This window comes from Cavia porcellus, unplaced genomic scaffold, assembly GCF_034190915.1.
Source record: "Cavia porcellus strain 051 isolate PalLab524CR breed Dunkin Hartley unplaced genomic scaffold, mCavPor4.1 scaffold_5, whole genome shotgun sequence".
In the NCBI taxonomy this organism is placed as follows: Eukaryota; Metazoa; Chordata; class Mammalia; order Rodentia; family Caviidae; genus Cavia; species Cavia porcellus.
The window spans coordinates 2,016,332-2,030,383 of NW_026947488.1; the positions used below are offsets into that span (position 1 = coordinate 2,016,332).

Genomic DNA, 14,052 nt, shown 5'->3' on the forward strand with positions numbered 1-14,052 from the left:
CTCTGCTGGACCGTGGCTATTGACTCCTGGCCTCCGTTTGCTCATCCATGAAATGGGTGTCAGCACCACCCACCTCACACACAAAGCAATAAGCCTTCAAGTTACAGCACAACACATCCCTATGCCTCTGTAGGCAGGTGAGGCTACCCAGGAAGTGCCCAGGTGAGGGCTGTGATGGTGCAGAATGGGCTCAGGGCAGCCCAGGCAGACAACGGACATTACAGGCCCACCATTGCCCTGGACCCACTACCTGCCCCTACTCTGGCAGTCAGACAGTGCAGGCTGTCGAGCTGGAGTGGACCTCCAGGAGGGACACATGTGCATCTCCAGTGCATCTTTTACCCGTGCACACCCAGCCCTCCCAGCAGGACCACGCCCCGAGCACCTGCCTCCTGGGCTCCCTCAGCACCCACGGACTCTGCAGTTCTCGGATGCAGGGTCAGTGGAGAAGCCGGGCACCCTGCTCCATGGACCCTGTGGGTGGCACAGCCCTGAGGACACTCTGAGGCTCAGTGGGGTCAGCAGGTGAACCAGGTGACAACACCCACAAGGAGGACTCAGGGCAGTGGTGGAGGAAGGGCAAAAACTGGCTTTTCACACCCTAGGGGCCAGTGGCCCTGGACTGGACGTGCCTGAAGGACCTTTGGAGGGCAAGCCACCCACTGCAGAGGATTCCCTGGGTCCTCTCGGTTGGTCAGGTCTCACCGCAGGCAGCAGAGCAGGGCCAGTCTCCCCTCCTCGTATGGGCGAAGGAGGCAGGGGTAACCTGGCAGCCCAGTCCTGGGGGCTGCTCCTGCACACAGTGCTCCCCTCCTAGGCTGCTCAGAGGGCAACCTCTGCCTGAGCTGGGAGTCCTGGACTGCCACCGTTCACCCAGCAGGCACAGAACACCTGCATACGCTGGCAGCAGGGACCAGATCTGGAAGCCATTCCCAAATGCCCTGCCCCAGTGGGGGGGGGGCACAGGAAGAGGCCAGGCCTCCCCAGGGAGCTGGAGACCCTGCCCTTCCCTCCCCTCCTCCAACAATGGAACTGTTTTCTTTTGGCATAATTGTGTCTGAGGGAAAGGTTCCCAGGCTCTGGACAAGTGACAGCCAGAAACAAAACCCAGAGCTGATAGGTGACAGGTGGGCAGGACCAGCCCCCGCCTCACACCCCCCTCACCCCTCAGTCACAGCGCCCAAGCCCCTTGGTCCAGGAGTCACAGCCCTGGACTCTGGCTAGCCACCAGGTGAATGGCCAGGCCAACCTCCTTAGCATTCTGGGGGCCCAGAGATGTGTGTTCCCCTCCAGCCCCAGCTGGATCCTGGTCCTGCTGGGCGGGGGTGGGGGGCTGAGCCCCTTCTGTGTCTCCCCATCAGCCTAGTGCCCCCTCTCAGGGCCCCCATGGTCCTGCTCCTCTACCTGGTTATCCCCACAGCCCCTCTCCCGTGCCCACCGAGTGCCCAGTGTGTCCCCTCTACAGACCAGAGTCCTCTGGGACCTGGTCCCATTTACTCTTTCAGAAGCCACTGCAAGAAGCAGACCCTACCGTCCCCCACCTCTACAGATGAGCAGAGACAGGAGGAAACTGACCCCCTCCCACATTTTTTTTTTTTAATTTTTAAAATTTCAAGGGCTGGGGATTTAACTCAGCGGTATAAGTGCCTGCCTGGCAAGTATGAATCATGAGTTCAATCCCCGGCATCAAAAAAAAAAATTTTTTTTGAGATAAGGTCTCATTATGCAGTCCAGGCTGGCCTTGAGCTCACTTGTAGCCCAGGCTGGTCTCAAACTGGCAACAATTCTCCTGCCTCAGTCTCCCGAGGGCTGGGATCACAGGCCTGCACAACCATGTCCGGCTTCTCACACAGTCTTGAGGTGGTGAGGAGGACCTGACTGATTTCAGGTCATGCACTGCTCCTATCCTGAGTTCAGCGTGTGCTGGAAGGCAGGACAGCAGCAAAGGGCCATGGTCCGGACGTGGACAAGTCTGGCAAGTGGAGAAGAGGGAAGAGAGGTCCTCAGGTTAGGGGCAGCGCCGGCGAAGGCCTCTGGAGGGGCCAGGGCTTCACGGACCCCAGAGGGAGCACAGGTCTGGGGGCCGGAGGCTTGGTGTGCAGAATTATGGGCCAAGAACAGGGTCTCATCACTGGCAGAGAGAATGTGGGCTGGGCTTTGGGGTTTGGGCTGGACCTTTTTTTTTTTTTTTCAGTTGAAGCAGAATGTACCTGTGAAGGGGTCAGGTACTTTCCCAGACAACCAGTGTCACCTGGTGGCCCTGTACCCCACCGTGAGAGATAATCTGGCAGGCAGGGCACAAGTTTAAGCTCACTCTGGGTAAATTAGCAACCTACTGAGACCCTGGCTCAAAATTTGAAATGGGGAGGAGGGAGGTGGCTCACTGTGAAGCTTCTGGGGTTCAATCCCATTTGTTTGTTTTTATGGGTACTTATTGACTTATTTATTTTAGTGTTTGGGGGTTTTGTTTTGTTTTGTTTGAGAAGGGATCTTGCCACGTAATTGAGGGCAACTTATTATGCAATGCAGGCTGGTCTCAAGCCCACAGTGATCCTCCAACCTCAGCCTACAAACACTGGGATTCCAGGCTGTGCCACCAGCGCCACACCTGGATTAATCCCCAGTTTAAAAAACAGAACGGTGAATCCCTTTCCCGGGGACAAGGGGTTCCACGCTGTACACGGCCCCCTCTTCGTTTGTCTTCTCTGGCTGGTTTAAGTGGTCGTGTGCTCTGGGAAGCTTGCCCACTGCCCTGGGCTTTGTTTGTAAACAGGAATAAGGACATCAACCACTTACAATGATGCGAGGCTTAAACGGGGCTCTCGCCGGACAGTCACAGCGCCTGCGCAGTGCGGGCATTTCCTATCCAGTACTGCGCAGATCTCATCCCAAGTAAAAAGTTCAAACCCCACCCCAAACGGTGGCTAAAGCTTGGTGTGCTGGGATTCTTTTCCTCTGGTTGTCTTTTGGGGACCCTCAGCCCCCAGCAAGCTATGCATCCCCCCTTCCTTCTTCACTTGGCATTGCCGGCGCTCCGGGGACTTCTCCTGGATTCCTGTAAACTTTCTCCAACAGCCGGACCTGGCCGGCGAAAGGTTCAGCAGGCGGCACCGTGCTTTTCGTGCTTTTCGCTAGAGGAGGGCACAAGCCCGAGCCCACTCTTTCCTACCCAAAGCCATTGTGAGGGGCAGGCACCACTGTGCCCCGCACTTCACAGAAGAGGCGCGGGTCCCTCTGGGGAGGACGGGGGGGGGGTGAATCTTTAGAAGTAGCCACACTCTCGCGCCCCGGGGTACCGGCGCCTTGGCTCCTGGTGGGGAGAAAAACGCAAAGCACACAAGACAGGCAAGGAGGGACCCCAAAGAGACGCTGAGGGTCCGCCTGCGGGGAAGGAAAGCGCCGCAGCAGCATCCACCAGGGCCCTGGGGCTGAGGAGGGCAGAGGGGTGGGTAAAAGCAGCAACTGAGGCCGCACACTCGTCCACCCCAGCCTACCGCTCCGCTCCCCCGCGCGCAGAGCCCGGAGCCTGCGGTGCAGCTGTCCGTGGGGCCCCGGGGCCCAGGGCAGGAGTGGCGATCCGGGCCTGCCTGCTTGGCATCTTCCATCCTCCGCGGCTCCGCCTATCGCGGCGCCTCCACCGGCACCCGGAATCCCCGCGTGCTGCGGCCGAGGAAAGCGCAGGACAGGAGCTGGGCGCGCAAGCCCCAGATCTCACCGACCCACAGCGCGGGGCTGGCTAACTCACCGGGGCGGCGCCTGCCCACAGCGCCAACCCCGCATTCCAGGGCAAGGTCCCCTAGGCTGGGCCCAGCGCCTCGCACTCCCGTCTGGCTTTGCTCACCCAGCGGAGGACTCAGCGCACTCAGGTCCGTGGAAGTGGGGAATCCCGCGAACCAGAGGCGTTCGCAGACCCAGATACCGCTGCGTGCTGCCTGCTTAGTTCCGGGACTGAGGTGACTGCCAGGCGACCAAAGCTGCCGGCGAGGCTGAGTGAGGAGCTGGTGGGCTGTGGGCACTGGGAAGAAGACACAGCGCCGCGACTTGGGTCACTCCCGCACTTCTCCAATTTTTGGCGCCTGAGGCTCTTTAGCAGTCTTGTGAAAGCCCCACCCAAGGGTGGCGACTGGTAGCCAGGAGACCTGGCTGACCGTGTGCGTCCTCAAAGTCCCCGCTCGCTCAAAAACCGAGGAGACTGGGCTCCCGCTGGACTTGGCGCGAGTACTGAATAGGACCCCAAGTTCAGGCCCACGCCGGCGGCCTTGCGGGAATCTAGATCCGGGCGGGGAGTACAGGAGCCCGCCCGGCTCCAGCCCCGCGCACCCACAGACGCCCTTCGAGGTCAAGGGCTCGACAAGACCCGAAACCGCCACGCAGCTGTCCTTGCGCGGGATCCCCGGGCAGCGAGCGCGAGCTGGGGCCCCGTGAGCTCCGCGAACAGAACCAGACAGACCCGGCTCCCCGCCCCGCAGACGCCGCCCGCTCGGCCGCCGTGACTGCCCCGGCTCAGGCGGGGGTGCCCCGTACGTGCGTCCGTGTCGTCTAATCCAGCGAGCCGAGGTCACGTGGCGCGCGGCCGAAGCCCCAGCGCTGACCCCGCGGGGAGGAAAGGAGGGAGGCAGGGGCGGGCGCCAGAGCGAGGGGCGGCGCGGCGCGGCGCGGCGGGGCGGAGCGGCGCGGAGGACGGCCCGAGGGCGCGGGGTTCCCTGCGGAGCCGCGCGGGGCCCCAGCGCCCAGACTACGGCCGCGGTGGCCGCCGACCCTCTCGCCGGTGCTCCGACCCTCCCGTGAGTGGCCTGGCCCGGCCCGGCCCGCCGTAGCGCGTTCCCGCCGGCCGCCTCTCCTGGAGCCACGCGTCCCGCGGCGAGGTCCTTCCCCGCGCCCGCCGAGCCCGCTCCGCGGCCCGGAGGGGACGAGGTGAGCTCGGCGTCGCGATCGCTCGGGGCAGCTCCATCCCCGCCGTCCCTTCCCACGGATCCCGGACCGCGCTCCTTCGGGGGCCGCCCAGGCTGCAGCACCTGCCGGGCGCGGACTCGGGTGCCCAGCGGCGGTGACGGCCACGCCTGCCCTCCCTGCCACAGGTTAGCACCGCGCGGGGAAGATGTACCAGAGCCTGGCGCTGGCCCCGGGCCCCGGCCAGGCCGCCTACGCCGACTCCGGCGCCTTCCTGCACGCCCCGGGCGCCGGCTCCGCGATGTTCGTGGCCCCGGCGCGCGTGCCCTCCATGCTGCCCTACCTGCCTGCGTGCGAGCCGGGCCCGCAGCCCCCCGCGCTCGCCGCGCACCCGGGCTGGGCGCCGGCCGCCGCCGCCGCCGACTCCGCGACCTTCGGTTCTGGAAGCCCGCACCCGCCAGCTGCGCAGACACCCGGGGCCACCGCCTTCCCCTTCGCGCACGGCCCTCCCGGACCCGGCGGGCCCGGTGGCGGCAGCAACGCGGGGGCCCGGGACGGCGGCGCCTATCAGGGCGCGCTGCTGACCCGCGAGCAGTTCCCGGGCGCTCTGGGGCGGCCCGTGGGAGCCTCCTACCCCACCACCTACCCGGCCTACGTGAGCGCGGACCTGGCCCCGTCTTGGACCGCAGGCCCCTTCGAGGGCAGCGTCCTGCATGGCCTGCAGGGCCGCCCGGCTGGGCTCACAGGCCGCAGGGCCGCCTTCGGTGAGTCCTGGGGCGGGGGGGGGGGGGGGGGACGGACTCGGGCCGGGGTGCTGGGCCGCTGAAGGTAACCCCGCACCCTGCGAAATGAAATGCGGGATCTTCCGGGCCTGTGCGACCTCCGGACCCCGGAGTGCGGTGTCCCGCTGCCCCTCCACGAGGAACCCCGCGGCCTAAATCTCTCCACCGTAACAGAAAGTGCCTTCCATTCGTGCGAACGCCCGCAGCATTCTGGATTGGCTTAAGCTTTTTTGTGTCTGCTTTTTCTTTCTCTTTTTTGAAAAGTTTTGCGAATGATTTTTATAAAGTTAAAAGTACCGGATTATTTAAGTAAGTCCTCGCATTCACTCGTCTGCTCTAGAACGTTTGCGTTCGAATTTGAGATCCGGTTTCGATCCTCGCGGGAGCCCAACTGCAATGATCGGATTCGGGGCCTACAAAGGGGGAATGTCCCACCCGGGTCCTCAGTACTTAACGGCGAAAGCCCAAGGCCACCCTTCTCTGCTTGAGCTGCAGGGGCCCCCTGGGCCCTCCTTCTGGGGACCTTGGGGATTCGACGCTACTCGGCAGCCGCCTTTTGGCCCTGGCGCAGCGGCGGGGACCCCAGGCCCTGGCGCCCACCCCCGGCGGGTGATGATTGATCCTCGCCCCGCCCCCGCCTGGCGCCCCCGGCTGTCGGAGCATCGCCGGCGCCGAGCCGTCCAGGCCTGGAGGGGACCCGCGAGCCCTCCGCCCCAGGGCGCAGCCCCTGTTCTGCCTGGCAAAGGAGTACGTGGAACAGCGGTTGCCACCACAACAAAACTCACAGGCTGTCAGAGCCCTCCTAAGATTTTTTTTTTTCATTTTAGTGGTTTTGTTTGTTTTTGTTTTTTGGGTTTTTTTTTAAGAGTAGGTCTCACTGTGCATTTCAGGCTGTCCTTGAACTCCCTGTGTAGCCCGGAGCCCAGGCTCCCCTGACTTTGAGGCAGACCTCCTGCCTCAGCCTCCCAGAGTGCGGGAATTACCGGCGTACCCCACCATCCCCAGCCCAGCTCCAACTAAGATTTTGAGATTGGCTCAGCCTCACAACCTACTTTGCAGAGGGTCCGGGAAGAGTTGGCCGTGCCTCCCAGAGATGTAATAGGTTCGCTCACCTCCCACAAGTCAGAAATACAGAGCTGGCAGGCAGCAGACCCTGGTCCAGACAGGGGCCACCCCAGGTGTTCTCCCCAAGGCTTATTTGTTATTCACACTCCTACCTGATAAAAGAGGCTAATGAGTTTTATTATGTGCAAATTAAAAGTAAAAATGAAGTCAGAGAGCGCACAGGTTTGAATAGAGTAAGCTTAAGATACAGCAGTGCTTGGCCCCTGGGGCAGACAGAGGCCTAGCCCGGGCTCAGGAGCTGCCCATCCTGCAGTGTCCGACTTCTTGGAGGAGTTCCCCGGCGAGGGCCGTGAGTGTGTCAACTGCGGTGCCCTGTCCACACCACTCTGGCGCCGCGATGGGACTGGCCACTACCTGTGCAATGCCTGCGGCCTCTATCACAAGATGAATGGTGTCAACCGCCCGCTGGTGCGGCCCCAGAAGCGCCTGGTGAGTGACTGGCCATGGGGACTGCCAGGAGGGTGGCTGGGACGCGGCTCCCTGCACTACATGGCTCAGATGGGGCACTGAGTATGCCACAGAGTGTTCGGGCAGCCAGTCGGCCAGGGTAGCTCTGCTTCCCTCCCCTGGCCTTGCAGGAGCAGGCAGGGGATCAGCAGGGGACTCCTGACAGGGATGCCTGGTGGGCGCCCGCATCCTGCGTTCTACAGGAATTTGTGCTCAGCTACCCACAGACTGCTGGGTCTTCTGGCAGGGCCTGGTTAAGGCAGTCTCTGCCCACGGGCAGGCAAGGGAGTGCCATGGGCCCAGTGGCCCCTAGGAACTCTGCCCTGGAGCCAGCAGCCTGGCCTGCTGCAGAGGCCTTGAGGTGACCTTTTGGAGGATGAGGCTGGAGGGAAAGTTCGGCTGCTGTGTAGGTGCTTTGTGGGGACAATGAGGACCTCAGTGAGGGCTTGTTGGATCTGTCACCCCCCGGAGAACATTTTCTAGGCATACTTCCTGGACCCCAGACAACTGGGCCTGACTTTTTTGGTCTCATTAAGCAAAATTGTTTGATTCTTCCTAATCTGTGTCAGAAGTGGTCATCTCTGGTGTTGACAGGAGTGTGAAGCAGTTTTGTTCTGACCCCGGCAAGGACAGACCTCTAAGTTTAAGTTCACGAACGAGGGACAGGTGTTGGCGTTGTGTGCAGGTTGGCTATGTTGATGAAGCTTTGCGTCTAGCTAGCAGGGTGTTCCCGCGGCACCCAGTCACAGGTGACAGTGTGAGCTCTGGGCAGTGCCAGCTGCCCGGCTGGGAGCAGTCATGTCCCTGGGAGGGAGGGAGTCCCATGAAGCAGGAGCTCCTGCCCCGGCCTCTGGAGCCTACACCAATGCTTGGCCATGGCTCTGCAGGGTGCTCGGCTCCGTGGGCCCCCTCTGCCTGTGCTGGGGCAGCCCTGCCAGCTCCAGCAGGCAGAGAATCCGGAGCCGCGGGCTGAGCACTGGGACACAGTAGCTCATTTGCCTTTACAGCGGCTCAGGCTGACACAGGGCTCCAGAGGTTGGGCAGCTTTACCAGGGCACACAGCTGCAAGCAGCTGGGACTGGATTGCCCCAGCCAGCCCAGGACGGGACCTCAGCCGTGGGCCACAGCATGGCATAGACAGTCCCCTTCGCTGTGAGCCTTGGCCTTCTGACCCGAGAAAGGGGAGGTGAATTTGGAATTGTCCTGTGCCCCATCATACAGATTTAGCTGTCTAGCTTAATCTGAGGCAGAGAGCTGGGAGAGGCCTTGGCTGGCTCTGGGGACAGTCAGGCCAGTTTCCTCATCCAGGAGACATGGGTAATCGCTGTCGGGCTGTCTCTTGGGAGAGCGACTCTGCATCCCTGCTGTTGTTCCCAAGGCCACAGGCCCTGGAGGGTGGGAATGGTGTGGTCACGCCTATGTCCAGGCTCATCCAGACCTGATCACGAAACAGCCGGGAGGTGTTGACCACATCAGACCCGCTACTGCATCTCCCCAGGCCCTGGGGGTCTCCCCTGACCTGCTCCAGGGTTCTTACCTCTTGACTCAGGGCCTGACCACTTGCCCACTGGCTGGTCCTGGCAGAGCCAGGTGGGGTGTTAGGCCCCGAAACTCAGAGAGCCCTGAGGCTAGAGCTGGGCCCAGGTGAGTCCCGGCCTTGGGGGCTGGGCTGGTCACCCCCACAGACGTACTCTGCAGCTCCCCACTGCACCCCATGGGTGCAGCCAGAACTGATGCCCAGGCGGGGCTCCCTAGTGAAACTTCAGGTCAGCGGTTTGGAAGTGTCGCCAAGAATACAGGCAAATGACAAGAAAAGCAGCCATGGCACTGCTGTCCACAGGACGCTGAGCTTTCTGCCCCTGAGCACTCCTTTGTGCCTATCCGCTGGACACCAGGCCACTGTCGGGGTGGGAGCAGTGGCCTCAGCACCCTTGTGCCACGCGCCCATGTCTCTCCCGCCAACTGAGGTCACATTTCGGACCCCACAGGCTGGGACTCTACACGTTGGTGCCCATGCTGAGCCCAGCGCCTGGTGGCTGAGGTCAGAGCAGGCAGGCCACTGCTCATGATGGCCCCGGGAGTGGTCAGCGGCCCTGGGCTATGAGAAAGCCTGACCCTGGACGGGCCTGCGCCTCTGATACTCATAACCCTACATGACTCTGGTCTTGGAGTGGGTTTGCCCTTTCGTGGAGGAACACACTGTGTCTGCTCCGAAGGGGGCTTCTTTGCCATGGAAGCATTTGGGGCTCCAGCCTGCCTCAAGGTGCTGATGCCAGCTGTGCCCCGCCCCATCTTGGGTAGGCAGGGCCTCACCTACATTGACTTATTTGGAAGCGCAGATGCAGAGCCTGGAGAATGCAGCAGGCTCTGAAGATTAACTTCGGAAAATGAGAGGCAGCCAGCAGAGGCCTGGCCATTGGGCAGCCAAAAGTGGCCAGGCCTGGGTCTGGTAGCAACAGGGACCCTGCCTGGTACATGGGCAGGGAGGCACCGGAGGGAGGTGGCTGTGGCCACCGCAGCCTCCCGAACCTCTAGGCCCTCTACTGGTTGAGCCTCGGCTCCCTCTAGGCAGAGGCAATCTCTGAGGCTACGTGAGGTCAGTGAGGAAGCACTGGGAACCTTGTGGGACCTGCTGCCCATCTGCCCATTTCTGTAATTTCATAGAAGTAAAATGCAGGACTCCCAAACATATCTGCTGTGGCTTCCAGACAGTTCTCCGGCACTGCCAGGATCCGGGTGGCAGGCGGGTGGGTGTGTTTCCTGTGTCGGTGCTGAGCGGGGTCACTGCTGCAGAGCCTGAGGGGGCTGCTGGTTTGGGGGAGGGCCTCACCCAGCTCCCTCACCTGCAGGGATGGCAGGGGTGGGGAGGTTGTGGTCCAGTCGGGCTGGGGCAGCGAGTGAAATACAGGGCAGCCAGAGAAATGTGACTTGCGGGTGCACCGACGTTTGAGTCCTTATGTGCCAAGAACGCCAGGGAAAGCACAGCAGATACTGTTTGTCTCTGTTTAGCGAGGCTTCCTGGGATTTGAGCCATACCAGCGGCCCTGTGGGAGGTGCCAAGGCCAAGGAGCAAAGGGGCTGGGCCGACAAACCCCAGCCAGCTCTCCAGGGAGACCTGGTTGGCTCAAAGGCTGATGCGCCTTCTGGGAGGGTGTCCACCTTCTGCCCCAGGAGCACAGGCAGCCCCTTCCTGCACCCCAGCTCATTCCCCAGCATCCTTAAGAGTAGGCCCGTGCCCTTGACCGTAGCCTGGTGGGGGGAGTGGGCAGCAGATGGTCAGCGAGGTTCACACACTCAGCCAATGCCCAGGAAACATTCTTAGATGCTGGCAGATTCACGCACCCTGATGCCACGGGGCAAGTCTGGTTGTCTTTATTATTTTCTGGTGCTGTCTAGGCTGGAGAACACAGGGAGGACATAGCCCGGAGTGTGAAACCTGGGTCTTACAGGCTGTGTCCCTGTGTCCCTGTGCCCCAAGGTGCTGCTGATTGGTCTGGACACGGGCCACTGCAGGAAGATAGTAGGAGCCCTGCAGACACCCAGGGGCTGTTCAGATGGAGTAAAGGGGGTAGTTGGGTCAGGAGCCTTATCCAAGGGTAGCCCAGGCCCAGCTTGGGGGCAGAGCTGCACCCTCCAGGGACAAGGCCTGGGGAAGGTGGCTGGGAGGGTCGGTGCCACCGCAAGGCTGTGCTGTGAGGAAGGGACAGCTGAGGTGCCCAGGGGCCCCTGGCCAGTGTTGCTAGGCTTTGGGTAACATCTGGACACTGAGGGTAAGGTAGGCAGGAGAGGCAGCTGGGGACCCAGAGCTGAGAGCCTGTGGACGCTGCCAGGGTAACCTGAGCAACCAGCATCTCAGAGCCTGTCAGGTTCTGAGTCCCGAGCCCTGATGGACCCGACTCAGGGCCCCAGCTGCAGGAGACCTGGGACCTCTGGGAGCCAGGCAGGAGAGAGACACGTCAGGGCCTGCAGGAGTTTTCAGAGCCCAGTCATGCTGACTCCAGGCCTAGGGCACAGTGGCAGAAGGTGTGGTGTCCTGGACCCTCGGCCCAGTGTCCAGGGCCTGGGGAGCCATCATGAGCCAAGTGTGTGCACGGGCCCAGCTCTGCAGAGAGCTGTGCAAAGGGGCTCACCCTCAGGCTCAGAAACTAGCTGAGCACAGCGTGGATGACTAGGAGCTCACAACAACATGACAGTGATATTTCCATGACTGGCTTTCAAAGGCTTTAACTCCACAACCAGTCCATGGCAGGTTTACTGGTGCCATCTTACAAGTGGGGAAACTGAGGCCCAGGAGCTGAAGTGAACTGTCCCAGAGCTCGAGGGCTGGTGAGGTGACACTCTGAGGGACCAAGGACACCATGTCCTTCCAGGCCAGACCTGGGGGCAGACCTCACAACCTTCGCCCCAAGCAATCCCGCCCTGGCTGCCCATTAGTCATGAGCCCAGCTTCCATCCCTGCTGCTCTCAGCAGCTGCCCACGACCCCAGGGCCTGAGCCCTGCTGCCCACACACTCAGGCCTCACCCCAGCTTGCTGTCCCCACAGTCCTCGTCCCGCCGTGCCGGGCTCTGCTGCACCAACTGCCACACCACCCACACCACGCTGTGGCGGCGGAACACGGACGGCGAGCCCGTGTGCAACGCCTGCGGCCTCTACATGAAGCTACATGGGGTGAGTGCGGCCCCTGCCTCGCCCCCCATGCCCTTCCTCCCAGGATGGACCTGGCACCCCAGTCATTCCAACCCCAACGGCACTGGGAGGTTGGGATGGGCACCCGCCACCACCACCCCGGGGTAGAGCTGCCCATTCAGACCGCACCTGGGACCCGGGCGTCCAGGAGGGACCAGCTCCATGGGCTCCGAGGCTGGGCAGGAGACCCTGGAGGCGAGCAGGGGTGGGGGCCAGCCACTCACCGCCCTGTCCCTGCCAGGTGCCCAGACCCCTGGCGATGAAGAAGGAAAGCATCCAGACAAGGAAACGGAAGCCGAAGACCAGCGCCAAGACCAAGGGCTCCTCAGGTTGGCGGGAGCTGGGAGGGTGCCCTGCCCCTGCCTGACCCAGCCGGCCTCAGTCACTGCTGGAGATGCCCCTGTGGCCTGCGGCCACCCTCTGTGCTCTGAACTCCGCCCTGGGCAGTCTGGCTGGGGGAGGGCAGGCTGTGTGAGCTGGCCTTCTGGGGGCAGAGGGTGGGGCAAGGGCCTGGGGCCCAGGGTAGGAAGGGGAGGCATGGCAGGCTCCACACCTTCTGCAGGTGCCCTCCTCCCTCCCGGGTCCATGGCACAGGCAACAGCGTCTCCACCTGCCGTCCCCAGCATCGAGAGCTCGGCGGCCTCCCTGAAACCAGAGCCCAGCCTGGCCTCCCCAGCGTGTGCTGGGCCCAGTGTCATCTCTCAGGTGAGGAAGGCAGCTGGGGTGGGGGCCAGGATGGGTCTGTCCCTGCCCAGGGACCCACCCTTCTCCTCTGAGGACTGCAGAGTCCTGTCCTGTGAGCTGCCCCCAAGGCTCCATCACCAGCTCTGCTGGCACATGGCCGCCCCTGCCCCATTCCTGGGTTGGGACCTTGAGACAGATCGCTCCATCAGGAGGGCTCCCAACCCCAGCGAGGTCGCTGCTGCTCCTGCATCTTCACCCACCTTCCCTGCAGGTGTCCGAGCCGGTGGATGACCCCCTGGCCCCCAGCCACTTGGAGTTCAAGTTCGAGCCTGAGGACTTTGCCTTCCCGTCCACCGCCCTGGGCCCCCAAGCTGGCCTCAGTGGGACCCTGCGCCAGGAGACCTGGTGTGCACTGGCCTTGGCCTAGGTCTCCAGGCAGTCCTGCACTGGGGGAGCCACCCGGGATGGCACCCACAAATCCATGCCATGCCTGGAGACCATGGGCCCCACCTGCCGGCAGAGACTGGTGCCCCAGAGTAAGTCGGTCCATCACGAGAGTCATCAGCAACCGCGTGGACCCTTCTGGGCCCAGCCCAGAGGGAGAGAGGAGCCAAAAAGCTGGGGAGTCCCGCGCCTGCAGCCAAGGTCCACTTGAATTCCCTCACCAGCACTGGCTGCTGCCGCCGTTTTCAGGGTATAGCAGCTGGGGAAGGCTCGAGCCTGCTTCTGCAAGCTGGCGTGGTGGCCACACCTGTCACCCCAGCACTCGAGAGGCTGAGACAGGAGAATCGCCGTGAGTTTGAGGCCAGCCTCAGCTATGTAACAAGTTTAAGGCCAGACTGGACGACGTAGACCCTGTCTCAGAAAAACAAAAGACGGGAAAAAAAAAGAAACCTGGATTCCAACCAACAGACCTGAGGCCATACCAGTAGTAGTGGGGGACCCTGGGCATGGGGTCTGCTGGGGCCTCAAGGTCTTCCCTCCCTCATTTGAGGGAAGGCACCCTGGTGCACAGTCTTTCCCTGCTCAAGGACACAGGACTGCTGGGGACAGATATGTAAGTTGTGCACTGTACCAGGACACCATCCTGAGAGGGAGCGGGCCACACTGCCATCACCACCACCTGTGTATTTATTTGGATGGGTTTTGAGGTGGGTTCGTGAACAACAATACAGGAATCCAAGCAGCCAAGTTGGTAAATTTGGAATTTAATTAACTGCGCTCAGGACCACTTGTATGCAGAATGCCCCCTCCCACCTTCAGGGTCCAAACAAGCAGCCCCAAACTGGAAAGTTACAGAGTTTTTAAAAGAGAGAATCACAAAAGACACCCTGTTGGAAACAATGTAGCTCGAATCTTTCATTAATTTTTGGTTGACACCTGTATCCTGCTGCTTTTGTTGAGCAGGTTAATTTTTCTCCCGTGGATACAGCTCA

General features: G+C 61.9%; 1 protein-coding gene and 1 long non-coding RNA gene across 3 annotated transcripts; one reads left to right on the forward strand and one right to left on the reverse strand.

Annotated features, from left to right (window-relative positions):
- Positions 1 to 1,582: 1,582 nt before the first annotated feature.
- On the reverse strand, positions 1,583 to 4,430 carry LOC134475934 (uncharacterized). Its single transcript, XR_010047261.1, has 2 exons — positions 3,842 to 4,430; positions 1,583 to 1,972 (listed from the first exon to the last, which is right to left on the reverse strand). It is a non-coding gene; the product is annotated as an uncharacterized LOC134475934 (long non-coding RNA).
- Positions 4,431 to 4,779: 349 nt separating this feature from the next.
- Gata5 (GATA binding protein 5) lies at positions 4,780 to 13,807 on the forward strand. 2 transcript variants are annotated; one of them, XM_063248065.1, is made up of 7 exons: positions 4,780 to 4,914; positions 5,079 to 5,654; positions 7,051 to 7,226; positions 11,789 to 11,914; positions 12,174 to 12,261; positions 12,495 to 12,637; positions 12,888 to 13,807. In XM_063248065.1, exons 2-7 carry the CDS (start codon positions 5,099 to 5,101, stop codon positions 13,041 to 13,043), a joined length of 1,245 nt encoding a protein of 414 aa, XP_063104135.1. In that variant the 5' UTR covers positions 4,780 to 4,914; positions 5,079 to 5,098; the 3' UTR covers positions 13,044 to 13,807. The 2 variants fall into 2 exon arrangements, with proteins under 2 accessions (XP_063104135.1, XP_063104134.1); XM_063248064.1 differs by having other exon boundaries at positions 4,782 to 5,654.
- Positions 13,808 to 14,052: the final 245 nt, after the last annotated feature.